Genomic DNA, 24,040 nt, shown 5'->3' on the forward strand with positions numbered 1-24,040 from the left:
CCATGGCGGGGACTGGTTGGGCTTGATCTGGCCGTGCTCTTTTATGGCCTTGCAGCAGCAATTCCTTCCAGCTCTCGTTCGAGCTCAGTGCCCTTCTGCGTGCTCGGGAACGAGAGCCGCCACGGCCCCTCGGGGCCCACGGCGTGATCCTTCTGGAGGATGACGCAAGTCATGTCTTTTCACTCCTGGGTGCTGAATTTTCCCAAGTGTTTGGCTCCTGGCTCTCTGCTTCTTAAGAGAGCCTTAGCCGAAAGAAAAAATAAAATAAAATAAAAAGAGGGGAATTCTTGCTCCCAGAGCAGACTGATTTAATTACATTTATTTAAACCATTGAAGTTAATCTTGAGCTAAATCAACAAGCAGGAAACCTCAAATTAATTCCATCGTTTTAATTGTGGTTTGTGTTTGCTCATTTTAATCCTTTTCTTACAGAAACGTCTATTATCAAGGAGCAATCACTGTGACGGGCTGGCACCTGAACGCCCAGGACCTGCGCCAGAGCGATAGCCTGTGGGCAGCTGCGTGGCTCGAGGTCCCCCGGCTCCCCGGGACGGTGGGCCTGGCCTCTCGAAGCCCATGCCCAGCTGCCCTCGCGCGGTCCTGGCGACGAGACGTCCCAGACCCAAACGAGGACCCTCGTGAAGCCGGGTCCCGCTTGTATCTGCGTCCGGCTTGCTTATCCTCCAGGTGAGGTGTTTCTAGCTAAGGAACGAGGGCTCCTGTCCTCGCTGGGAGGCTGCTACCAGCAGCTGCCTCTCTGCAACCCCCGCCCCGGCAGGTTCCGGCCCTTCTCCTCTCCCACCTCGAAGCTCCTGCTTAGCAAAACTGCTCCAGGCCTGGTCCGTCACTTGCCCCCCTCAGTCACCGGATCCTGAGCGGCCCTTTTTCATCCTGGCCCAGCCGTGGCTTCCAGCTCGGCCCTTTGCACGGCCAAGGGGGAATGTCCTGTTATAAGCAGAACGGCGTGAAACCAGCAGCGCTCACGGAGCCCGGGCAGGGGCAGGGCAGCGAGCGCAGGCGGGTAGGGTGAACGCGGCAGGAAGGCAGCGGGGCCTCACGGTGCGCACGGCTACATCCCGCTGCCGCGGCGCTGGGAGGCAGCGGGCTCCTCCAGGTGCCGCTGAACCGTGGGAGCGAGAACGCCTTGTTCCTGCAGCTTAATCATTAAATCGCGCCTGTCCGCCTCCATCCCTGAGATGAGCTTACAGGCCAGGAAATTAAAAACAAGCTGCTCTCTGCCCATAAAAGCAATGGGTGTTCGACGTGGAATCAGGAAGGAAACGGGGATCTCTCCCCGACGTATGTCGTTTGTGTGCACGGTAACGCTTCCAGAAGGCCCCACCGTCGGAGAGGGGAGGCTCGTGTCCGTGCCCAGCTTCTGCACGGCCCACCAGCATCTGGGCTTCAGGCACAAGCTCCAAAACATGGCTTTGTCCCCTCAAACCCTCACGGTTTTGCAAAGCACACCAGCATACACAAAGCTTCGCTGCTTGCGATGCAGCTTCTCTGCCCTCCTGACCCCTCGGGAATTCGTTTCTTGCTACCTGCAATGAGTTCCTGACCTGAAGTTCGCCCTGCAGCAAGTGCAATTTTTCCTCTCCCTTGCTCCTTCCCCAGACCCTCGTGCAGAGATGAGGTGACTGCTGGGTGCTCCGAGGCCGTAGGACGGTGCTGAAGTTGGGATAAACGTGTTCGCAGACCCTTTGCTGCGGGAGGACGCCGCACTGCCGTGCCTCGCTCCGCCGGCGCTCCCGGCGCGGTCGGACACAGTCAGCAGCCCCAGGCTGCCGCGCACACGGTCGCTGGTCTCTGCCAAAGATTGCTGGGCCTCCGGACGATGATTTTGGCCTCCTGGCGACAAGGCAGGGGTCTCCAAAATACCGTGTCCCAACCATCGTCATGAGGAATACAAACCTCGGCGAAGGAAAACGCTGCTTTCAGCTGTCCTGCTGGGCCGTGGGCAAGTAGCCTGTGCTGAGGCACGAGGCAGCTGGTTTTCACGGGTCTGCCCGGACCGGGCACGGCGGGCGCCGCTCCAGCGTCTGCTCTCCAATGCCTGAGCTCGAGCGCTGGCAGCAGGATGGCACAGAAACTGCCTCCATCGGCCCAGCAATATTTTCCCCAGCCGCCACTACGTGCATCAAGGAAGCATTTCTAAGGCTAGAACAGAAGCTGGTCATGCACCAAAGTGCAGTTTCGGAACAGGGGGTAAAGCAAAGCAAGGTCATTTCACCAGTGTGAAAAGCAACAAGGCGTTGCAACGAGGGATTCCTAAAAAACATCAGTTTTAGAACAGACGTGTCTTGGCATTCACGCTTTTTTTCCCATCTGGTCCCTAAATTCCTTTGTAAGCTTTGCCACAGGGACCAAATCCAGAGAGATGCTTCAGTCCAGTCATACACCACAACTGAGCAAGTCACTGAAAGAAGGTTCCTGGGAGCTGCTCCGTTCTCCAGAAAACCCGTCCCCTCCTGGCAGGGACCACACAAGGCGAGCTGCCAGGGCCAAGGAGAGCAGGTTCCTGACCCAAAACTGCCCCCGGTACCAACAGCTGAGCCCACCGGGGAGCCCAGCCAGCCAGCTGCAGCAGGGCGCTTAGGAGTCCTTCCCGGCATTGATCTAGAATGGAAAGCAAAGTCTCCCAGGAAGGAAGAGTAACAACAACTTGTTAGAGACATTGTCCGAGGTATAAAATTCTAATTTAATAGGTAGGTTAAGGAGATACTTGAAAAAGTATAACGTACAAAACTGAGTCCCATGGGTGCTGTGCATCTCCCACCGGCACAGAAACACGCGGCTGCATCGTTAGCCTCACCTTTGCGGCGGCTGCCTCCCCTTGCCTGCAGACAGTCCCAGCCACCGTCAAGTCATATTGCTCTTTGCAGAGATAACTGCTCCCCTGCTCCCCATCTTCCTTTGCCACCCTAGAGACGCTGAACAGCTGCTGCTGAATGTGCCAAGGCAGCTCAGCGCCCTGCGACCATGCCGAGCCCAGAGACCTGTCCACACCTTCACGTTTCTGTCTGCGTGTTACAAATCCCTTAGCCCGACACATCGCCAGGAAGCCACCACAGGCCAAACGCGAGGTATCAAGCTGAACAGTGCCTCCGGCCACAGCGAAGATGTGCTGCAGCACCAGGCGTTGGCGCAGGCATCCAGGCAGCTGGGGCTCTGCACGGTGTGAGCGCCTACCTAAACCCCCTGAGCTGCTCCTCTGTCCAACTGTACGTTGATCTCGACTAATCTGAAAGCTCGAAGCACCACAGCGACCTGCAAGCAGATGCCCTCCAGGATGTCGATGACCGGGTAGGTCAGGTCCCGGACACCACAGAGGATGTTCAGCAGGAACAGCAGCAGAGGTTGCAGGATGCTGTTAGACAGAGTCACCAAGAGGGGCTTCAACATGTGATCTCCTATTGCCGTCAGCACTCCGACCACCAGCACCTGGAGGCAGAAGGCAAGTTCTGGTTAAAGAGCTTGTTTTTGCTAAATACTCACCAGCACATGCCATATCCAGATGTGCAATATGGAATATGGAGATGGAGGAATACGGAGATATGGAACATCATTTTTGTGGAATATGGACAGCTTGTCAAAAGCCCGAAGATCTCTCAACTTCCTGCTGGAGACGCTGCAGCCGAGTTGCCAATTTTCACTGTGAGAGAAGTTTGAGAAAGCAGAGAACAGAGACCAAGACAAGGGAAGGGAAAAGCCAAGAGAAATCCATCTCTTGTCATTACAGGAAACACTCCAAAACAATGGAAAAAGCTGAAGTTTCCAGAGAAATGAAAGGACAGCAATCCTGCTTCGCCTCCCTGGGCCCAAGCCCTGCGCACCAAACTTCCCCAGAAAGCCAACGCTTCTGAAGCTTTACTCGGCGTTTCCCCTCCCAATACTTTGGCTCGAGTATTCTGAAGCAGAACGGAGAAAGGGAAGCAGAAGGCTGATTTTAAGGGTTGTCAGCATTTCTCATCGCCTTCTACAATTGGTCTCCAAACACTTCACAACACTTCACTTGCTTGTTTTGCCTTGTCCTCGACTGACCGAGAGAGCGAACGCTGGACCCAGTGTGTTGGTAGAAGGAAGGTGCCTGATGGTATATTTGGGAAGTGACGATGATTTCTAGAGAGTAAATTTTGGGGGTAACTCATTCAACTCTTATGCCTAAAACGCTCATGATACTTATAATCCATATATCTCCTGCTACCCAACCTCCAGGATCAAATTCCTAGTGTCCCTGACAGGTTTTTTTTGGAGAACAAGCAGACCCTCTTCGCAAATCTTTCCACACCACCAAGACAGGACTGATCTCTAACAATCTAGAGCTCTTTAAGGCAAAACAGGGACCGCAAATCAGCCTGACGTTAGAGGTTGGAGAGCCCTGCTGCTCATTCTCTCAGAGACAGGGAAGGCAGTTCAAAAATCTTTCATGCTTTGAACCAATTTCCAAGCTGAAACACTTGCTATTACAGAACAGAGATTAGTTTAAGATAAATTGGCCCCTGGGAACATGAGCGTCACCGGACATGTGGCCCTCTAGGAGCTGTTGGCTTTGCTGTTTTGGCTGACTGCACAGGGCTGACAGTGACTGGGAAGGAAGTTTTGCAAATACTTCTGGCCAGAAGATGCTCTGGATGGAAACCCCCTCTCCCCCGAGGCCGGGCCCCTGACACGACTCTCCCACGGGGCAGGACAGGGCGTTTTCATCAGAATTCAGCAGTGACTTAAACTAAGCCGTGTTGAAAAAGGAGCACCAGGATTTTTGCTTTCTGGCATCATTCCTGTTTCTCCACCTCACCTACACACATACTTGAAGCCACCTGCTCTCGCCCCAGCTCCAGTCTCCTCCCAGGTTTCCGGATAAGGTACTGATTTCCTCGGAGACAGAGGCCTTGCACCACTTTCCATTCTGATTTACTGAACGGTGAAATTAGAGGTGCCTGCAGTGAGCAAGCAGCCACGCCGCGAGGCGAGAAGAGCCGAGGCTGCCCACCTGGATCACGGACTCGCTGAAGAAGTGGACCAGCTCGATGAGCAGGATGGTGAGCGTGTTGACCAGGAGCCGCAGGAAGCTGAGGAGCTCCCTCAGGTTTTGCTGAACCATCTTCTTGGAGCTGCCAAGGAGTGAAAGAAAACACAGTCATTAATAAGCAAAACCTGACGCTTTCCAAAGCGCCCCGCTAGCCCTTCCCAGCGATAACATTAAAAAAGCCTAGGTTCTAACGCTGCAAGAATTCAACACTTAAATCCATCAGTAGACCACTGGACAGCTCTAAAAGCCATGCACTGAGCAGATGCAGTTGCAGCTCACATTGGAAAACAACCCCTCAAACAATCAGGCCGTTTTCCCGAGTGCTCAACTTCACTTGCTGGTCCCTCACGCAAATCTGGCCCTGACTTTCTGATCTGAAGGAGGATGCTTCAGGGATAGGAGGAAACTTTCCACCCAGGGAATTTAACTACAAAACACCGGCATCCTGTCCCTTCGTCAACGCTTACACCTTGGGGATTTCCGCTTGCACCGCAAACGCCAGGCCACGCTCGCGTTGCTCACGTGCCAGCCTGCTCTCCTAGCTCGCCAGTGGGATGGGGATGCTGGCAGCAGGCGCCCCGACCTTCTCGCCCCTGCCAGTGCTAGGGGCATCCTTGAACCCTTTACATCATTTATGAGGAGCCTGGATTTCCCCAGGGAAGCGAAGTTGGAGCCTCTCGCGCACGAGTTTTGTTTAAACTGGCCTCAAGTTGCAGCCACGAGGCACCGTCCCTCCTGACGCAAGGTCGACAGTCCACCCCGCGGCAGCGGGAGGCTCGCGGGGCCCCGGCCACCAAAAACAGCCTGGAAACGCAGCAACCTCGTGTTTATCTGCTTTCCCAGACTGCCTGGCTGCGCAGGCAGAGTCACCAGCAAGGAGACGGCCAGCCGAGCCGACGCAGCCCAGACCTCGTGGCGGCTCTGCGCCATACGCTCGCCGCAAATTAAAGAAGAGAAAAGGCTGGGGGAAGGAGGAGACGTCGGCCACAGCTGGGGTGTCTCAGGGCCCCCCCATGAGTTTAAAATCAGACAAACAAATACATGATTTGAGGCGGCTGCAGACAGACTTTCTGACCAGGATGGAGGGCTGGTTACCTCCCTGCCGGCTATATCCGGCCGGCTGCTCGCGCTCCCTCCATGGCTGGTAGCACAGTACCTGCTTCCAAAGCCGAAGCAGCACACGTGGCTGAAAGGTCCCAAAATAACCCGCTGGTATCTGGAGCGGGCAGCTGGCAGCCGTCCTGGGAAGCGATTACTCCGACACGCTGACAGCAGCCGTCGGGGTGCCCAGCGAGCCTGCCCGCCCCGCTGCCCGCCTGCCTTCCCAGTGGGAAATCCCTTTGATCCAAAATTATCCCTGCACGCAGGGAAGCGGCTTCGCTGCGCTCACTGCGGGCTTTGCGTGGCCAAGTGCTCCCTCTCACGGCCACGCAGGCGCGGGATCCCTCCCGGCTCGGCACCAAACAGGACTCGCTTTCACAGGCTTTTCTGGGTTGTTTTACCGCGCTCCTATTCCAGCAAAGCCTCTCTGAAAAGGGCAGAGAGCGCGCTGGGAGGTGGGAAACCAGGGCCACGTCACAACCCAAACGAGGCAGCATCCGTGGGCGCAGGTCAAAAGGGTTCATTTCTTCCTAGAAGCAGCAAAGGGAAAGTCCCCTGCTGTTAGACCTCTCGCGCGAAAGATCGATTTTCCCCCTGTGCTTCCTGCGAGCTACATGGCAGAGAGAGGAGCAGAGGACGAGGCCACGGGGCCCAGCAACACGCTCTACCCTCCAGTGCCAGCCTCTCACCTGCACGATGGCCCGGGGCTTGGGCCCGACCGCACCAGCCTGGAGGACAAACAGCCCCATTTCGAGACGGCTGCCACCCCAGCACCGTTCCCAGCTTAGGGCTCGCAGCCGGGACCTCTCCAGTCTCGAGCCTCACCGCCCCAGCAAGGTCCGAGAGGGCAAATCACCATCTCGGGGATGCGCGCACAGGCGGGTGGACTTGGAGCAGGGGAATCCCCATTAAACACGCTCCACCCTGTCCTGCAGCACCCGATCGCAGCACGGGCAAACACTTCCCAAAAACCCCGGCGAGGACGCAGGGCGTACCGAAGGAGCGGGCTGTCCTGCCCCAAACGCGGAGAGCTGCACCTTGAATCCTCTGTCTGCCCGCCAAAATGCAAGACTGCACCTCGTCCTTCCAATTTCCCTAAAATCTCTTTGCCATGAGGCCTCCGAAAAGCTTGACGCTGACTAATCCGCAGCAGGCACTCTCTCACACGTTTGTGACCTTAAAGAGTTTAAAGCAGGTCTTGGGGGCATGCGGAAGGGCAGGGAGACCAGATCGGAAAAGCGGGGTGGAGGGAGAGGGGCGGTAGGAGAGTCTGGGAGAACAAGCGAGGAAAGAAAACGTGCAGACTCAAAGGACTCGAGAGCAAGGAAAACCGAAGCAGTCCTTGAGAAAACATCTGCTCCCTGTCCTATAAATCTGCATTTTTTTGGTGCCCTCCTCTGGAGTTTCGTGCCCGGCAGCGCTTTGCACGTGGGGCCGGGTCCTCGCGCTGTGCCGGGAGGGGAGTCTCACCACCCGCAGGCAGGACCTCAGCACAGCGCCGGTGGCACCACCGAGACCTCCCGGCCCCACCACCGATCCCGGCTCGCGGGCCACAGCAGGGCTTCGCTCCGCGTCACGGGGGCGAAGAAACGGCCAACTCACCGCTTGGCCCCGTAACAGCCGCCATCCATCGTGGTCTCTCCCTCCACGTGTGCCTCCGCAGAGCAACCGAGCTGCCCGTAGAGCGTCTCCGTGGCGAGCCCGCGGTGAACGCGGCCGAGCTGCAGGGCAGAAGAGGTTGCGGTATATCACCGCGTGCCCTGCACCCGCGACCGACCCCCCCCAAACCATCGGCAGAGGGAGAGCACTCAGGCCGAGTGATCTGGAGACGCAGGAGACCAGCTCCACCAACCCACCCGCCCTTCAGGCCACGGGTGGCACCAGGACGGGGCCAGCACCCAGCCCGTCCCGCATCCCGCGCGCTGCTTCAGGGCTGTTCTCCTACGGAGCCGGTCAGTGGAGGGACGCTCAGGCTGCTCCTGAGCGCCCGGATTCGAGCCGGCAGCAGAGGACAACCCCGCGGGCACGCGGAAGTGCTCCCAGAAGAAGGAGGAGGTCGCTGGAAGCCATGGCCGTGCAGCTCAGGGATCAAACAAAATTCAAAAATTGCTTTAAGGCTCACCAGGGTGGTCGGCCCCAAACGAGCACCATTAATTAGCAGCTCTCGGGGCTGGGCCGGCGCCACAACCAGGCCCTGCTCCTCTGCCCCTGCCAAAGGCGTCCTGAGACACTGGAAGACTCTGCTTCCTACTGTGCTTTTGACTAAAGCAGCCGCGTACTTTGTTACGTGAGCGCGACAGGAAGAAATAAACGCAGGGGAGCGATTAAGAGGATGGTTAAATTACAGCTCCAAAGGGCTCGCAGAGGGCGGCGGGCGCCGAAGCGGCTCGAGGCTGAGAAACACCCGGCACCTCTCTCGGTTCCTGCTGGCGCTCGGCGGCGGGGCCCCCGGGCCGCTTCCGTCCTTCGCCTCGCGTCGGCCGCTTCCTCTTGGCGAGCCGCAGGCCGTCCTCGTTCCCGTCAGGCTGCGGGGAGCGGGCTGCGGCGTCTACACACACGTTCGCGCAGAGAGCGCGTCAGTCCTCCGCGCGCGGCCTCGCGGCAGACGTTCACCTCCCCAGCAGCCGCCGCAGCCGAGCCGGGAGCCGGCTGGAGGGCAGAGATGGGCTCTCGTCCCCGCGTGTGTGCGCGCCGTCCCCCGAGAGCCACCGCCGCATCCCCCCGGAGCCACCGGCCGAGCCCAGGGCTCACCTGACTCCCCGTCCCGGCTGGCGGATGCCCGGACATCGCTGCGGCCAGCCCGCTGCCGCCGCGCCGAGCCGACCGCTCGCACACCCGGATCCTGCCGCCCCTGAGGTCCCGGCTCCCAGACCCAGGCGTAAATCACGGCGGGCCGCTGCCGGCCAGCGGCGGGGTCCCTCTGCCGCGGAGGCTGCGGGACCTCCTGCCTGCGCCCCCTCCGCCGAGGCTGGTGCCCACCGCCAGCCCGTCGCCCGCAGCCAGCGGGCCGCACGACCCCCGAGCACCGCGGCGCCTGCGGGGAAGGAGAGAGATCAAAGTAAGACCAACGGGTCAGAGTAGGTGTTCCCACCGGGACACGGTCCGGCCCGCAAAGCGGGGCTGCAGCACCCAGCGCCTCTCGGAGAGGATCGCCCGTTGCGGGCTGGAGGGGATCTAGGAGAACGTTTCGGGTTTGCTCTTTTCTCCTGCTGCCCTTTTTTGGCGGCGTTTACCTGCAGCACCGTCCGCTGACCCGGCCTGGGACGCCAGGGCCTGCGGGGCCGTAACAGTGCGTCGGGGAGGCGTAACATCTCGGGGCTCTTGATCCGCGAGAGAGTAAGAAACAGCGGTCGGGAGGAGCGAGCTACCCCCAGCCCTCGGGAGCCTGCAGGGCCCGGCCATCACGCCAGTCACCGTCGCAAACTCGGCTGAAGCGGCGGGACGCAGAGGAGCCCGCCCGCGGTCACGTATTTCGGAGCCGTTACCTGCCACAGCATCCTTAAAGCTGTCGAACGCGGGGCTCTTCTGATCCTCCTTCCTCCCTGGAGATCGATCTCCTCCTTCCCAGCTCCTGTGAGCACCAGGAAGATCAGCCTTCGCCTGTCACCTGGAGGACTCACAACCGCGAGGCACCGCTGCCTGCTTCCCCGCACGCGAAGCTCCCGCGGTTCGGACACGAACGGGCACGGCGAGGGCTTCGGGCCCTGCCCCGCGCGGAGCCTCCCAGCCCTCGGCCAGCCCGGGCTCAGCCCGCCCCAACCTTCGGCCCCCGGCAGCGAAGCCGTTTGTCCGGAGGTGCCTCGCGAGCCGCCCGGGGCGCCGGTGTCCTGCAGCACAGCAGCGAGGCGCGAGGCCTGGCCACCCGCCCGGAGCTGCTCCCGGTGCCGCGAGGCTGCCGGCGCCGTTACGGCGCGTCGAAGCCTTCGAGAGCCCGCCGGTGCGTCGCGGGGCAGGCGCCGGGCGGGGAAGCGCGGGCAGAGGGACGCTTCGCCTTGGTGCGAGCGCGGGCCGCGGAGCCACTCACGAGGGTTTCCGCTCACGGCGAACAACCGGCAGCGGAGGGAAAAGATGCAGAGCTTGGGGGGGGGAATCCCTCCCGGTGGCGGCGGCGGCGGCGGGAGCACGGCCAGGCCGCTGAGGGCCCCTCGCGCCCCCGGGGCCGCGGGCACGGGCCGCCTTGTCCTGCCGGGACAAGGCGGGGGGGGGGCGCGAAGGAGCCCCCCGAGCTGCAGACACGGGCCCGAGCGGCCCCGCTGCGCCGCCGCCGCCGCCGCCGCCGGCCCGGCGCCACGTGGGTGGTCCCGGCGCCCCGCCCCTACCGTGGCTACAATGTTGCCGCCGCCGCGATAATGGTGCCGCCGCGTTGCCGGGCAACGCCCGCCCCGCCCTCCCAGGCTGCAACCGTTCCCTCCCGCCGAGGGGAGGGCCGAGCCAATGGCGTGAGGGAGAAGGGAAGGGCGAGCCAATCGCTGAAGAGCCGGGAGGGAGGGAGGAACGAGGGGCGGGGCAGCGCTTAAAGGGGCCGCGGCGGGCGGCTGCGGCCGTGGGCCCCCTACCGCGGGCGGCTCGCTTTGTAACGCGGTGGGGCGGAGGGGGGGGGGCAGCGGCCGAGGCCAGCGGCCACTGGGGCCGGAGTGGCAGCGAGCGCAGCCAATCACAGCCCGCGGGGGTGGGGAGGCGTGGCCATGCGAGGGACCGCCCCGCTGCTCGTGCCCCACCCCACCCCCCCACGCCGCGGGGATTCCCATGCGCCACGTGGTGTGTGTGGGGGTGGGTGGGTGGGAGCGATGAGCGCCGGCTGCGTGGGCGCTATGCAAAGCGTATGCAAAGCGTATGCTAATGAGGCGCCCGCCCCTTGCCGCGGGAGGCTCCGCCCCGGGGGCGGTGGCGGGGCTCGGCCCGGCCCGGCCCCTCCCGGCCCCCGGCCCGGCCCCGCCGTGCGGAAGCGCCGGGCGGCGGCCGCAGCGTGTCCCGGTCCCGGAGCGCAGGTGAGTCCCGGCGCCGCTGCCCCCCTCGCTACCTCCGGGACCCCCCCCCCAGCTGCCGTCGCCGACGGTTCGGGGCAGCCCCCGGCCCCCTCCCCGGCCACGCGTGGGCCGCCGGAGCCGAGCTTCGCTTCCCCTTGGCGGCGGCCGCCGGCTCCGCCTCGACGCCGCGTGTCGCCGCTTCCCCTTTTGCAGCGCGCCCCACGCGAGGGCCGCTCCCCCCCGCGGCCGGCCGCCGCCGCTCGGCCCCACGCGTGACACGAGCCGCTGGGGGGGGGGTGCGCCGCGTGTCGCCGCAGGGGCGGGGAGACCCGCCATGAGCGCCCAGCCGCGCCGCGTCCGCCTCAAGCCCTGGCTGCTGGCCCAGGTGAGCAGCCGCCGCTACCGGGGTCTCCAGTGGGTCGACGCCGAGCGCAAGCTCTTCTGCATCCCCTGGCGCCACGCCACCCGCCACGGCCCCCCCGGCCTCCACGACGACGACACCGTCTTCAAGGTGACGGGGCGGGCGGGCGGGAGGGGGAGGCGGTGGTGGGCGGCGGGCGCCCCCCGCTCAGCGCCCCGCGCCGTGGCCCCCGCCAGGCCTGGGCCGCCGAGACGGGCAAGTACACGGAAGGGGTGGACGAGCCCGACCCGGCCAAGTGGAAAGCCAACCTGCGCTGCGCCCTCAACAAGAGCCGCGACTTCCGCCTGCTCTACGACGGCACCAAGGACACCCCCGTGCAGCCCTACAAGATCTACGAGGTGTGCGAGGGCTCGGCCGCCGACGGAGGTACCGCTCGCCCCGCCGAAATCCCCCCCCCCGCCTCGGGGACCCTCGTTGCGGGGGGCAGGATCCGGCCCAGAGCCGCCCTTCCTCCCCCCCCCCCATTCCCAAATGGCCCCTCCTGTCCTTGCGGCCGCCTGGCGCTGGCAGCGGGGGGACGGGGGGGACCTCGCGCCCCCCACGAGACCCCCCCCTTCTCTCCCTTGCAGACACCCCGGCCGGGGACGACTACTGCTGCGTGGCGGAGGAGGACGTGAGCCAGGTACCGGCGGGGTTTCGGGGACGCGGGGTGGGGGGAAACCGCGGGGTGACAGGTCCCCCCCGCCACAACATCCCCGCTCTCCTCCCCGCAGCTCCAGAAAATGACAGCGCTGAGCATCGAGGGTGAGCGAGGGGGGCCGGGCGCCGGGAGGGGGGGGGATGACCTGCCGTGGCCCCCCCGGCCCGACGGCGGGGCGCCGGGGGCCGCTGCCCGACGCCCCGCTGTGCCGCAGAGCCCCGGCCCGGCGCCGACCTGCTGCCCCCCTACCCCTGGCCCAAGGAGGAGAGCGCTTTCGGCGGCGCCCGCGCCGAGGGGCCCTTCGCGCCGCTGGCCCCCCCGCCGCTGCTGCCCGCACAGCCGCCCGGCGCCCGCCCGGCCCCCGAGCTGCCCCTCGCCGAGCCGCCGGCGCCCCTGGGCGCCCTGGGGCCCCCGGGCGCCTGCCCGCTGCCCCAGGCCGAGCAGTTCATCCCCGACCTGCTCGTCAGCCCCCACATGCTGCCGCGTAAGGACCCGCGGGGAGCCGGGGGGGGGGGGGGGCTCGGTGCCGCGGTGGGACGCGGGGGGCAGCTGGGTGCGGGGCTGCGGTGTCTAGGGGGGGGGTGGTCTGGGGTGGGCAGGGGCGCGGGATGCTGTGGGGCGGCTGGGAGCGGGGTGGGCAGGGGCGTGGGGTGCTGTGGGGGGCCTCGTGCGGGGTGGGCAGGGATGTGGGGTGCTGTGGGGGGGGAGGGGGGCTGGTCCGGGGTGGGCAGGGGCGCGGGGTGCTGCAGGGGGGCTGGTCCAGGGGCTGGGGTGGCTCTGGGCACAGCCAGCCCCCGGCACGAGGTGACCAAGCTCCGCACGTGGCCCAGAGGAGGGCTGGCGCGGGTGACACTGGCCACGTCCAGCCACACGGCCGTTGATGACACCCGCCGGGGGGGGGGGGGGGGGTCCGAGGCGCCGGCGCTGGGCGGCTCACGGCCCCGTCCCTTCGGCAGTCACCGACCTGGAGATCAAGTTCCAGTACCGGGGCCGGCAGGTCTGCGCGCTCACCATCAGCAACCCCCACGGCTGCCGCCTCTTCCACAGCAGCCTGGAGCCCACGCAGGAGCAGGTGGAGCTCTTCGGGCCGCTGACGCTGGAGCAGGTCCGCTTCCCCGCCACCGACGCCATCCCCAACGAGAAGCAGCGCTTCTACACCCACCAGCTCCTGGACGTGCTCGACCGCGGGCTCATCCTGGAGCTGCAGGGCCAGGACATCTACGCCATCCGCCTGTGCCAGTGCAAGGTCTTCTGGACGGGGCCCTGCGCCTCCGAGCGCGCCGGCCCCAACCCCATCGAGCGGGAGAAGAAGACGAAGCTCTTCAGCCTCGAGGGGTTTCTCAACGGTGAGGAGACACCAGCTGGCATGGGAGGGACTGAGCTGGCATGGGGGACACCAAGTAGCACAGGGGGACCAGCTGGCACAAGGGACACCAGCCAGTATGGTTGGGGGGAGACAGGCTGGCACAGGACCCTGTCCTGCCCCTCACCGCCGCCTCCGGCCCCGCCAGGGCTCATCCTGTTCCAGAAGGGCCAGACCACCACGCCGCCGCCCTTCGAGATCTTCTTCTGCTTTGGCGAGGAGTGGCCGGACCAGAAGCCCAAGGAGAAAAAGCTCATCACGGTGCAGGTGAGGAACCGGGTGGCCCCAGGGTGGGTGAAGGCCTGGGCTGTCCCCAGGTGCTGTCCCTAGCACGGTCGGGTGCCCCGGCAGCCCAGGGCCCGGCGCCGGGGTGGACTCGGCTCGCTGACGCCCCGGCGGCTCTTGCAGGTGGTGCCGGTGGCGGCGCGGCTGCTGCTGGAGATGTTCTCTGGCGAGCTGTCGTGGTCGGCCGACAGCATCCCGCTGCAGATCTCCCACCCCGACCTCAAGGACAAGATGGTGGAGCAGTTCAAGGAGCTGCACCAGCTCTGGCAGAACCAGCAGCGCCTGCCGCTGCCGCCGCGCTTGGAGCCCGGCCCCCCCGCCGCCGCCCCCTGGGCCCTGCCGCAGTGAGCGCCCCGGCCCGGCCGCGCCGGTGCAGCCCGTCGGGGCAGCGATCGCGCTCTGCCGGTGGCGAGGGCAGCGGAGCCGGGGACGCCCGGCCCCGTCCCGCCGCAGCAGGCAGAGCTCGGCGCTAACTGCTGCGACCTGCTAAAAAGCACGGCCGGCGCAGCGAGGGCCGCGAGCCGGGGCCCGGCCGCCCCAGCGCAGGACCAGGCCGCGCTCGCCGGGGAGGCGGTGGCGGCTGGAGGGTGCAGAAAGCCCCCGGCCCGCGCTGGGCTCCGCCGTGCCCTCGCTCCGCCAGCCCTCCGGGGAGGGGGGGGGGAGACAGTAAGAAACCGGGGCAGCAGGGGGACAGCGCTGGGCTTGGGGACACCCAGCCCCGAGCAGCGTGGCCGGCGGCACGGGCGCAGCCAGGCGAGCCGGCACCCACCTGCCGCGAGGACCCAGCCGGCGGCCGAGCACCGGCGGCTTCTGCAAAGCTTTCGCTGTGGGAACGGACTGCGCCGCCGAGGCCGCGCGCTGCCAGCGCCGAGCCGCAACCGCTTCGCTGACTCTTGGCTCGTTTTTGTTTGCTCGCTCAAGCCGTAACTTCGCGCTGCGGGGCGAAGGCCAGGCGAGAGCAAGGAGCAGGTCTCGCTCCAGCGGCCGCCGCCGCGCGGGGCGGCCGGCGCCAAGAACCAGGCCAGGACTTGCGTTTTTAATTTATTTTTTTTTTCCTCCGTTTTTGTGTTTTATTGTTCTCGAGATGGCTACAACACCAGACGGAACAGCATGCGCTCCAGCAACGCCCGCGCGCCCGGGGCAGCGCCCCGCGGGCAGTCTCCCAGCCCTGTCCTGCACTCGCTCGAGCCGTCTCCTCCCCCCGCACGGTAAAACGCCAAAGAAACCGAATTAAAAAAAAAAAAAAACTAAAAAAGAAAAAAATATATAATATATATTTAAAGAGTCTATCCCGCCTGCGTCTTCTGCGGGAGGTTGCCGCTGCGCTTCGCTGGCCGGGCGCCGCCGCGGGGAGGGGAGGCGACGGGCGGGAGCGCGGCGTGGCGGCAGGGCCCCCCGCGTCCCCCCTCCTGCCCGCGGCGGGACGGGGGCCCTGCGACTGCCCGCGGTGGGTACGGCCTGCAGCCACGTGGTTTTCGCTAGATATATGTTAAACCCCGTCTTTCCTTAAGTAATTTTTTTATTTTATTTTTCATTTCACAGAAAGTTTTCTACTTTGTTTGCTCTCTTGTTTTGCTGCCAGGCAAATTCCGTTTTCTTCCATCGTTTCCTCTTTTTTTTCTTTTTTTTCTTTTTTTTTTTTCTCCTGTTGGTTGGTTTTGTTTCGGTAGCCGTTGTTTGGAAGCGAGTCCATTGGGAAAGCAGCACCCCCCACCGTGCCGTCGGGCGGGCTGCAGCCATCTCGGTCGCGTTGAGTCGTCCTCTGGCGCGCAAGCGGTAACGGCCCCGGCTCGCTGGCGGCGAGCGGCTCTCCGGGCTGGTGGGACGCGCTGGAGCGAGTGAAAGCCCTCGGCCACAATGAAGTTGCTGATTGTGGGACACGTTCTTGTTTTCATCGTTTCCTTGTCTTCTACTTAAAAGACGTTCCTGGGAGGGAAGAGAGGGGCCGGTTTTACCCGCAGCACGGGCTCCCGGCCGGCCGAAACGGGGACGGCACCGGGAGCCCCGCTGCGAGTCCCGCTTGCGCCGCCCTAAGGAGGCGCAACGACCCCAGGTGATTTTTGCTCCCGTGAGCAGCAGGACCCAGACTTTCCTCCTTCCCCCCTTCTCCCTTGCGCCTGGGACTCGCCCCAGCGGCAAGAGGGGGAGCAGGAGCAGCGGCCCGCGCGGAGGCCGAGAGCTCCGTTACCCCAGTTGCTGCCTCTCCCTCCCTTGAGCCCCCCCGACCCACTTCGGACCTGAGCTCTGCCACCGCCAAGGGCCGGGTTGGCTCCGCGTCGCAGCCCCGGGCTGCGGTCACCGCCAGGGCTCGTCCTGGCACACCGGAGCCGTGCGGGATGGCCGGCGGTCCTGCTGCCGGGGTCTTACCTGGGAGCCAGGTGCCGTGCCGGAGCGCGAGCTATCGGAACAAGCGGGTGAAGTCCCTCAGAGCCCAGCACACTTGTTTACATTCCTCAGCGCTGCAAGACAACGGTCGCCGTTAGGGGAAGGACAAACCAGCTGGGCAGGGACAGACCGAGGCGGGTTGAGGCAAGGCAGACGTTGCCCAACGTCCTGGGAAGCCGGTCTGCTCTCCGAGCAGGCGCCCTGAGCCCAGCGCAGGCAGCAGCCGGCCGGGCAGCGGGCCGTGCCCGCGGCGGCAGCGCAGAGGCCCGCGGGTGCCAGCCCGTCTCTGACCCGCGGCGGGAGAGGCAGCGTTAACCCGCCTCTCCCCAGCCCGGATGAGGGCAGGACGGGGGCCCTAAGCGCTGGGGACGACTGTCCAGATCAAACGGGCTCTGCAGTGGCTTCCACTTTCAACATCCTGCTGGCCGAGCTGCCGCAGGGGACGGTCGCGGCGGAAGCGGCGCCCAGCCCGGAGGAGCTCTGGGCACGCAAAGGCGCCAGCTGCCCCCAGGCCCGGCCCGGGCGGGCTGCGCGCACGGGTGCAGGACCAGCTGCTCCGCCGGAGCAAGCAGGACAAGAGGAGAGGGAACATCACACGGGTGCCCTTTGCGCAGATTCCCCAAAACCACCGGGCAGCCCGATCTCCGCAGCCTGGCGGCCAGACCGAGACGGCCCAGGCAGCTGCCTCCGCCTCTCTCCGCTCCGAGGCGGACAGCTCGGGTATTCCTAACCTCAAGCGGCTCCCGGACGGAGGGGCAGGCAGAGCAGAGGGGATGCAGCGCGCCGCAAGGGCTGGGCAGCGGGAAACGCAGCCGTGCTGTGGAGCGGCCGGCGCGAGCTCGCGGCCGGCGGCGGCTTGTTGGGCTGATTCACCTCTCATGCCGGGACGGCAGGAGCCGTCAGACCACCCGGACGGGAGCTGCTGACTCACAGGGCCGCGGAGACGGAGGGAGAGCTGCCAGGCGGCACGCAGGCTTGCGAAAGCTGCTTGCAGCCCGGCGGGGAGGCAACTCTGCTCCTCTACGGGGAGCGGGGCCACCGGCCGCCTCCGCGCTGCCGGCTCCCCTCCTCCCAGCGCTACATAGCAGGGCTCACGCAAGAGAAGAAAAACCTGTTTAGGGATGGAAAAGACAAACGGCAGCCCTCCTCAGCAAGGCTTTCCGGAGCCCTGGGTCACAGGCAGAGGCACCGTGGGTCATACTGGGGACACCCTGAATTAGACAGCCGTGCAAACCCATCTGAGGGTGCTGGGCAGGGGCTGCAGCTGGACGTCCCACCAATGCACTAGGCTCTCGCAGAGCCGGTTTAGTGCTCAGGGAGGACAACCCACGGCAAGTAGCAGGTAGGACCGAGCTTCACAGGCCACCAGCTTTCGCCTTGAGTGCAGCAGGGTCTTTGCGAGGAACACAGCAAAGGGCACGGAGCTCAGCGGAAAGGTCCGAAAGCTTCGCGGGGTTTTGTGGAGGACGGTCATAGGGAACCAGAGTGAGGTGCGGTGACAGGAGCAGCCAGACACCAGCTGCCAAGCTGAAATGGCTGCTACAGCTGTTCACGCACTGCTGTCAGTTTGCAAGAGGAAGCTCACTCAAAGGGGATGTGGTTCAGCCCTGCTAACAGGTCAAAACAGCCTGGAAAGGATGTAGAGGCTAGCTCAGGCTGCAGCTGCGTGAGGACAGACAGCACAGTCACTCCCCAAACCCTCCCGAAGACTGAGAGAGGCTCAGGAGCTGAGCAGAAAGCTCGAGACTCAAATCAGAAGTCACTACCGTCTAGTTGCCTGCAGCAAATTTCTTGAAGAGCGCCCCAAAGCCACAACCAGCAGAGCCTTGGTGCAGAGCTGCCAGTGTTTTGGAGCCAGGGTCCAAAGACCGCATCCCAGACAGGCCTGCGAGCGAGACACGCTGCCGCAGGTGGCTGCACGTCGCCCCCATCACTGTCCCGGCTCCCTGCTGCCCACGCAGACGCAGCACACGCTCCCGGCTCGCAGGCTCACACCCTGCCCCGCTCTGGCATGCGGGCGCGTTTGCTCACCTTGTGACCTGCTTGTGGAAGTCTGTAAGCTGTTTGTGTGTGACTTGGATGGCTCCCCCCGTTGTCTCCTTTGGTAAACCCTTCAGTGAATTCTCTAGCCAGCGACAAAACGTCTGGAGGAAGCAAGAGAAGGGAGAAGCTCAGTGTAGGATGTAGAGCCAACCCAGCCCGTGCCCTGGTTTGGGTGCCAGCAGGTGCCCAGGGCAGCGCTGCCACCTCCTAGCAGGGGGTCCAGGCTTTGGGATTTCCCCTCTCGCGGGGAAAGCTCTGCGTGGTCAGAGCTGGGAGGCTGCAGAGCTCCGCACAGGCCCACGCGCAGCCTGGGACGACTCACGGGCGAGCAGCACTCAGTGCCTTTGCGCAGAGCGGTGACCGCCGGCAGCAGCCTTGCTAAAGGGCTGGGAGTGACGTGCCACCCTGCCTGCCCTGGCGGACGGCAGCGGGGAGGCAAGAGGTGCAGAGGCCGGCCAGGAAGAAAGTCACACTTTATCCGAGGAGCAGGGAGCAGCATTAGCCCTCCCTACCCTCAGGGCAAGGAAGGGCCCAGGGGGTCACCGATACAGACGGATGGTGATGCTCTGACAGCCGCCCATCACACCAGCTCTACCCTCCTCCCAGGAACAGACCGAACCCATCCCCATCCGCGCCCTGCCACGAGGGACAGCCCAGCCCTCTCACCGGCCTGTCAATCTGCATGATCTCCCAGAGCACCTCGGCGACGTCGGGCAGGGTGTACGGTGGCAGGCAGAAGCAGCACGTGTGCAGCAGCTGGTTGACGAGCTGCTGGCCCAGCTGGTTCATCACCTGGCCGATGAGCTCCTTCCGCACTTCGAAGTCCTCCTCATGCTGCAAGAGGAGGGAGAGCGGGCGCCCAGGAGCGTCAGCTGGGGACAGGGACGTGCTGCTCCCGGCTCCGCACGCGCAGGCGAGGGCAGGACCGAACCAGAGGCAGCCTCTGACGCCAAGAGGTGGTCAGTCTCGGCAACACCTGCCAGGCTGTCTCCCCTGGCGGTGGTGGAGTAACCGCGGCTGGGCGAGCTACCGCAGCGGGGCACCTTCCCGGGGGACTGCAGTTACAAACGCAGAAGAGGAAGGCAGCAGCGAGCGTGTCCCCAACTCCGCGGCTCCTTCCATAGAGGAAGGGAACAGGGCTTGGAAGCTGCCCTCCCATGGGGAACAATCCCATGTGCACGTGTCCCCACAGGTCACTCACGTCATTGGCCACCCCGGTGTGGATGAGGTCGCGTAGAAACTTCATGACGCTGCAGTTGGCGTCCCGGTGGTCGAGGGTGGTGGCGGCTATGGCCCACTGCAGGATGGGGATCATCACCTGGCTGCGTAGCAAGGTGACGGGGCTGCGCTGGATAAACCTGATCGGGCAGAGGAGAGACGGACGTTACAGGCACCGGCCTGGCTTCCACACACCCTGCCTACAGGAGTTTCTCCCCGCAGACTGGTTCAGACAGGCCCTCGGCCAGCCTGCCGCCCAGGGGCTGCTGCTTTGCGCTCTCGAGAGCGGCCCCCGTCCTCCACAGCTGGGGGTGGCGATCAGAACTGTCTTCTCCCACCCAACCCAGGGAGGCAGGAGCGCTCCCACAGCCGTGTGGGCACCCTCCACCAGGAGGGAAGGGTACAGAGGAATCCTGCACGGGACCATGCTCCAGCTCTCCCACTTCCAAATCCCAAACCGTCTGCTGCTGTTGCCACCTAAGACGCCTCCAAAGCGGCCTCTCAAAAGCATGCACAGGTACGGGAGGGACTTGCTGGCAGAACAGCCTGGCCATTCTGATAGAAGTAAGCACCAGCAAAGTTCCCCAGAGTAATTTATACATCTACTCTTGAGATGATTAATTTCTGAAGGCACTTTGCCTTCCTAGCATCCTCTTGTCTACAAGCAAGAGAACATGTCTTCACACTGAAACAGCCCCGCTAGCTGCGAGGGAGCTAAGGCAGCAGCCCGGGTGGGCTGGAGCGTGCAGATACCTGGTTGCTAGTCGGAAGAGGTCATCCACGGTGTCGGGGTGGTTCTGAAGGCCATTGGGCTGCTCTAGGAGTTGGAAGGTAGGTATGCATAGTGCCTAGGAGAAGGGTCACGGGGAATCCGTTAGCAATTAGCTACAATTATCACATATCCTGATCTCTAGGAACAGCCTGAGACTCAAACAATCCTGTTTGCAGAAGGAAGGGAAGGCGAAGAGCGGGGGCTTGCTTTGCTGAATGCCCATTAGAGCAGCTGGGAACACGAGGTGGGCGCTAAGAGAAGGTGCGTTAGCTCACTCGGCGATGCCACCCAAACCTCCCTGCCTGGGTAACCGCGTTGCCTTGTCAGAGGAGAGCAAAGCATCAGGACCGTTGCACTGGGTGGGCTCAGCCTTTTAATGCTAAACTAACTCAGTCCTAGGGCTGCTAGTTGATTGCATTCACCGCACACAGCAACAGTGCTACACGGGCAGTCGCCACGCAGGACCTGGAGACGGACAGTCCTCAGTCAGATCCAGCGACCAGCACCTCCTTCATGACCGCAGAGCTCCCGGGCAGGCGTGTTCCTGGCCCAGCTCAGGACTTGCCTTTCCAGCCCTGCCTTCCCTGTCCCCCTGCACAAGGAAGGCACTACCAGGGTCTCCTGCTCCGAGAACACAGCTAGTCTGTGGCCTGGCAGTGCCCTGCACAAAGCTCTGGGCATTGTACAGAGCTAGGAGGGAGCAGGGGGGACGTGAGCATCCGTACGCTCTTGTCATTTCATCGCCCTCCCTCTGCCTGATCCGATTAGCTGCCCTTAGCTCTGCAGGGAGATTTCCAGCACAGAGCCACAGCATCCACCTCAGACCACACCAGACCAGAGCAGATCCTCACTTCTCTTGCCGACAGCCACCACCGCCACAGCTTAAAGGGAGTTTGGAGCCGGGGGGTTTGGAGCTCTGTTCCTGACGGGGTACTTGCCCCAGGGCAGCAATGCCTTCCTCCAGCGATCTGCGCCTCTGACGAAAAGCCATCCACCAATTCTACCACCTGGTGATCTTTAGGCAAAAGCTTCCTCTTCTTGGTTTCGTTCGCCCAGCCCGACTTAGGTGAGAGCACAGAGGTGCTGGGACCAGTCTAAGTTTGCATCAGAGCCCCTGAGGGTAACTGCTCTCAGCCTCCTTAATTCAAACTCTCCCACCCTTGCCTACACCCATGGCACAGCTATCGCCATTAACGCAGCAGGATATTTCCACACGTCAACACAGTAACTAAGTGATTTAGAGACGTGGGAAGCAAACCCCCAGGAGAGCGAGCAGGGGAGCCAGTGCAGATAGGGGCAGGGAGCAGAGACGTTCCCCAGTCCTGAGGGCACTTACCTGAAGCATGTCTAGCAGCCCCTGCCGGCAACCCTCCTCCATGCCGTACTCATCCACCAGGATGCTGCCCAGGTAGAGGAAGCAGGAGTGCTGGTGCGCCCGGTACACATTCACCATCTGCCAGGAAGACACACACTGCCTGCCCACGAGGAACATCGCTCTGCTGAGGGTACCGCAGCCTGTGGCAGCGGGTCCTGCCACCCCAGCGAGCACTGGATGGCCACAGGCTTTCAGACCACAGCATCCTCCCTCTACAGTCCCCCACTCCTGGTTTTCGGCCCTGCTGCGGTCCAAGGGCTGCCTCTGCCTGCTGCCTTGCACACCTTAGGCTCTGCCTAGAGGCACCTCCGCTCCAACTTCCACCACACGTGTCCTGTCAGCCATGTGCTTTGCCTGCAAGCTGTACAGAGCCTTGCGGGGACAAATTCAGCCGACAACCCAGTCCTGGCTGCTCGCTATCCCAGAGCCCTCGGGAACGAGCTGCAGAAACTGCTGTGGCTCCCAAACTATCTGCACCCCGCAGGTATGATCCATCTGGCTTTGTGCCTGTAAGGGGCTGTAACCCCCAGCTCTCATCTACAGGGCCCTGGTGAGCTATCGAGGGGTGAAGCTGTACGCTCATCATCTTCTGTCACCCCAGCCCAGGGCGTTTCACCTAGGATCTGCTCACCCAGACCCTGACAGTCCCACCTTCTCTCTGAGATAGGCCTATTGCTGTTGCTAGGACTGATGTCCTCGCCTGCTAGACCTTCCCCCCAACCCTGTCACGGGCAGGAGGATACCCCGAAACTCAAGGGCTTGCTCAGGTCAAATTTTGCACTTTGGAGCAGCTTCACGTGTGGCTCCTAGAGCCAATGCAGCTTCCTCTCGCTTTGGATCCTTCTTTAGCGCAGAGGGAGCATTAAGTAGGGCAAGGGATGCTCAATATTAGGCTGAGAGCTACCTCTTCAAGTAGTCGCACGACGTCAAGTTTGATGCATACCTTTCAAATTACAGGTGCAGTTGCAGGGCTCCCACAAACTATGGAGCACGCATCAGGCAGAGCTTAGCTCTTCTCTGGAGTTCAAAGGCTCTCTCAACTACCCAAGGGCATTTTGCGTAGGAACTCCCGAGACTGCCGGTATTTACTGCAAGGCTTTCCAGAGCTGTTTGCTGTCTGGCTATGCAGCGGTGGCAGCCTGGCATCTGCCTGCGGGACGCACTGGCCTGCCAATGCAAACTGACTGAGTGTTTTCTGATGACATCTTCAGTCCTGGGACTGCACTATCTGCACAAGCACATGTAAAGAGTACCTCCTGTCCCGGGGGGCTCTCAGCAGCCTCCGTACCTGTGTGACTAGCGGCTGCAGCAGGGCAGCGGATCCTTTGCCTACGCAGCGGACAGCAAAGCGCAGGCATCGGCAGCAACGTTCCACGATGCGGTTATCGGCACTGTGTTTGTTCAGGGTCTCTGACAGCACGGGCCAGATCTGAGCACAACACGAGGGTTAAAGCTGAACCAGGAAACGGCATACCACAGCGGTACAGCGCCACCCTCCTATCCCAAAAGCACCCAAATCCCTGGGCTGTCAGGCAGATGCCACCCCAGTCCCAGGCAACAACAGGCACCTGCACTACAGGATAGATTATTCTTATGTGCACCAGTTTCAGGAGTGAAGATCCAGCTCCACATTCATCTCAAAATGCTCAGAAATGAGACTGGCTTAACACCTGCTCCAGCACAGCACTACAAACGTTATGAGGGCAGACAAATTAAAGCGCCTGGGAAACTGGTACCGATTCACAGAGCCCTGTCACCCTTCAGGGGTTCAATAGCCAACTCCCCCGGCACCATTCTCAATTTCCATTAGGGAAGGAGCACCACAAGCAGCTCTCCCTGCCCGACGCTCTTCAGCCCCAGCCAGAAGTGCTAGCAGAGACGTGGACCTGCCCAGCAGCCGGCGATTATAGTCGGACCAATCAGCCAACATGACATCCCCATCAACTCACCCCCCACCCCAATCCCCAGAAATTAGTTCCCCAAGTCTGGACCTACTGGCACTTACTTCCTGAATGACTTTTTGGCACGGATGGATCTGTCCATTTTCTACAATGGGATTGGTATGTCTGTGGAAAGGAGCAAAAGTTAAAGGCTTTTTTCTCCCCCTTCCAAACAGCCAGTTTTTCCGTTCAAGGCCAAGGAAACGGGTTGGAGGCCCTCTTGCCTGCTCCGACTACTGGAAAGGGACCAGAAACTGCCTCAGAAGAGCTGGGGACCCTCGAACTTTGTGCAATCGTTCCCAGTCCATTTCCCTCGGGGGCCAGGAGGAAATGAGTCGTGACTGCCCCTGACTGAGCAGGGCTCTTGGCAGTGCCTACAGGAAGGCCCTTCTCTTGCATGTGGTTTTTGAGTCTCTCGGCAAGAAGCTTCACTTGCTTCAGAGATCAAGTAGGTTCCAAAGAGATCATCAGCGCCACTGGCCGGATGTTCACAAACTC

General features: G+C 62.9%; 3 protein-coding genes across 4 annotated transcripts in view; 1 reads left to right on the plus strand and 2 right to left on the minus strand.

Annotated features, from left to right (window-relative positions):
- Positions 1 to 389: 389 nt before the first annotated feature.
- On the minus strand, positions 390 to 10,326 carry LOC138067247 (uncharacterized). The gene is made up of 7 exons (XM_068943582.1): positions 10,158 to 10,326; positions 9,619 to 9,704; positions 8,885 to 9,167; positions 8,479 to 8,681; positions 7,736 to 7,854; positions 4,994 to 5,114; positions 390 to 3,444 (listed from the first exon to the last, which is right to left on the minus strand). The coding sequence occupies exons 2-7, from the start codon at positions 9,628 to 9,630 to the stop codon at positions 3,193 to 3,195; spliced, it is 990 nt and encodes a 329-aa protein (XP_068799683.1). The 5' UTR covers positions 9,631 to 9,704; positions 10,158 to 10,326; the 3' UTR covers positions 390 to 3,192.
- Positions 10,327 to 11,027: 701 nt separating this feature from the next.
- IRF5 (interferon regulatory factor 5) lies at positions 11,028 to 15,098 on the plus strand. 2 transcript variants are annotated; one of them, XM_068943913.1, is made up of 9 exons: positions 11,028 to 11,121; positions 11,418 to 11,611; positions 11,698 to 11,887; positions 12,091 to 12,143; positions 12,235 to 12,265; positions 12,376 to 12,645; positions 13,118 to 13,507; positions 13,673 to 13,791; positions 13,933 to 15,098. In XM_068943913.1, the coding sequence occupies exons 2-9, from the start codon at positions 11,435 to 11,437 to the stop codon at positions 14,155 to 14,157; spliced, it is 1,455 nt and encodes a 484-aa protein (XP_068800014.1). In that variant the 5' UTR covers positions 11,028 to 11,121; positions 11,418 to 11,434; the 3' UTR covers positions 14,158 to 15,098. The 2 variants fall into 2 exon arrangements, with proteins under 2 accessions (XP_068800014.1, XP_068799922.1); XM_068943821.1 differs by having other exon boundaries at positions 12,423 to 12,645.
- TNPO3 (transportin 3) overlaps positions 14,838 to 24,040 on the minus strand; it is a 50,808-nt gene continuing 41,605 nt past the window's right edge. The window contains exons 15-23 of the mRNA XM_068943719.1: positions 23,608 to 23,668; positions 22,891 to 23,031; positions 21,564 to 21,680; positions 20,209 to 20,303; positions 19,439 to 19,595; positions 18,904 to 19,071; positions 18,226 to 18,338; positions 16,177 to 16,268; positions 14,838 to 15,735 (exon numbers count right to left, since the gene is read on the minus strand). Of these exons, the coding sequence (XP_068799820.1) occupies positions 16,208 to 16,268; positions 18,226 to 18,338; positions 18,904 to 19,071; positions 19,439 to 19,595; positions 20,209 to 20,303; positions 21,564 to 21,680; positions 22,891 to 23,031; positions 23,608 to 23,668 (913 nt within the window). The 3' untranslated portion in view covers positions 14,838 to 15,735; positions 16,177 to 16,207. The remainder of the gene's footprint in view (positions 15,736 to 16,176; positions 16,269 to 18,225; positions 18,339 to 18,903; positions 19,072 to 19,438; positions 19,596 to 20,208; positions 20,304 to 21,563; positions 21,681 to 22,890; positions 23,032 to 23,607; positions 23,669 to 24,040) is intronic.

Source organism: Struthio camelus, chromosome 1 (genome assembly GCF_040807025.1).
Source record: "Struthio camelus isolate bStrCam1 chromosome 1, bStrCam1.hap1, whole genome shotgun sequence".
Taxonomy (NCBI): domain Eukaryota; kingdom Metazoa; phylum Chordata; class Aves; order Struthioniformes; family Struthionidae; genus Struthio; species Struthio camelus.

Bases quoted from the DNA above. Each gene is read 5' to 3' on its own strand.
- IRF5 (XM_068943821.1), top strand. From the start codon at position 11,435: ATGAGCGCCCAGCCGCGCCGCGTCCGCCTCAAGCCCTGGCTGCTGGCC. The intron at 11,888-12,090 runs GTACCGCTCGCC...TCTCCCTTGCAG, and splicing joins GGGCTCGGCCGCCGACGGAG to ACACCCCGGCCGGGGACGAC. The intron at 12,266-12,422 runs GTGAGCGAGGGG...CCCTGGCCCAAG, and splicing joins GACAGCGCTGAGCATCGAGG to GAGGAGAGCGCTTTCGGCGG.
- LOC138067247 (XM_068943582.1), bottom strand. The intron at 7,855-8,478 runs GTAATTTAACCA...TCTGCCCTGCAG, and splicing joins TCTGCGAGCCCTTTGGAGCT to CTCGGCCGCGTTCACCGCGG. The intron at 3,445-4,993 runs GTGGGCAGCCTC...TTCTGCCTCCAG, and splicing joins TCAGCGAGTCCGTGATCCAG to GTGCTGGTGGTCGGAGTGCT.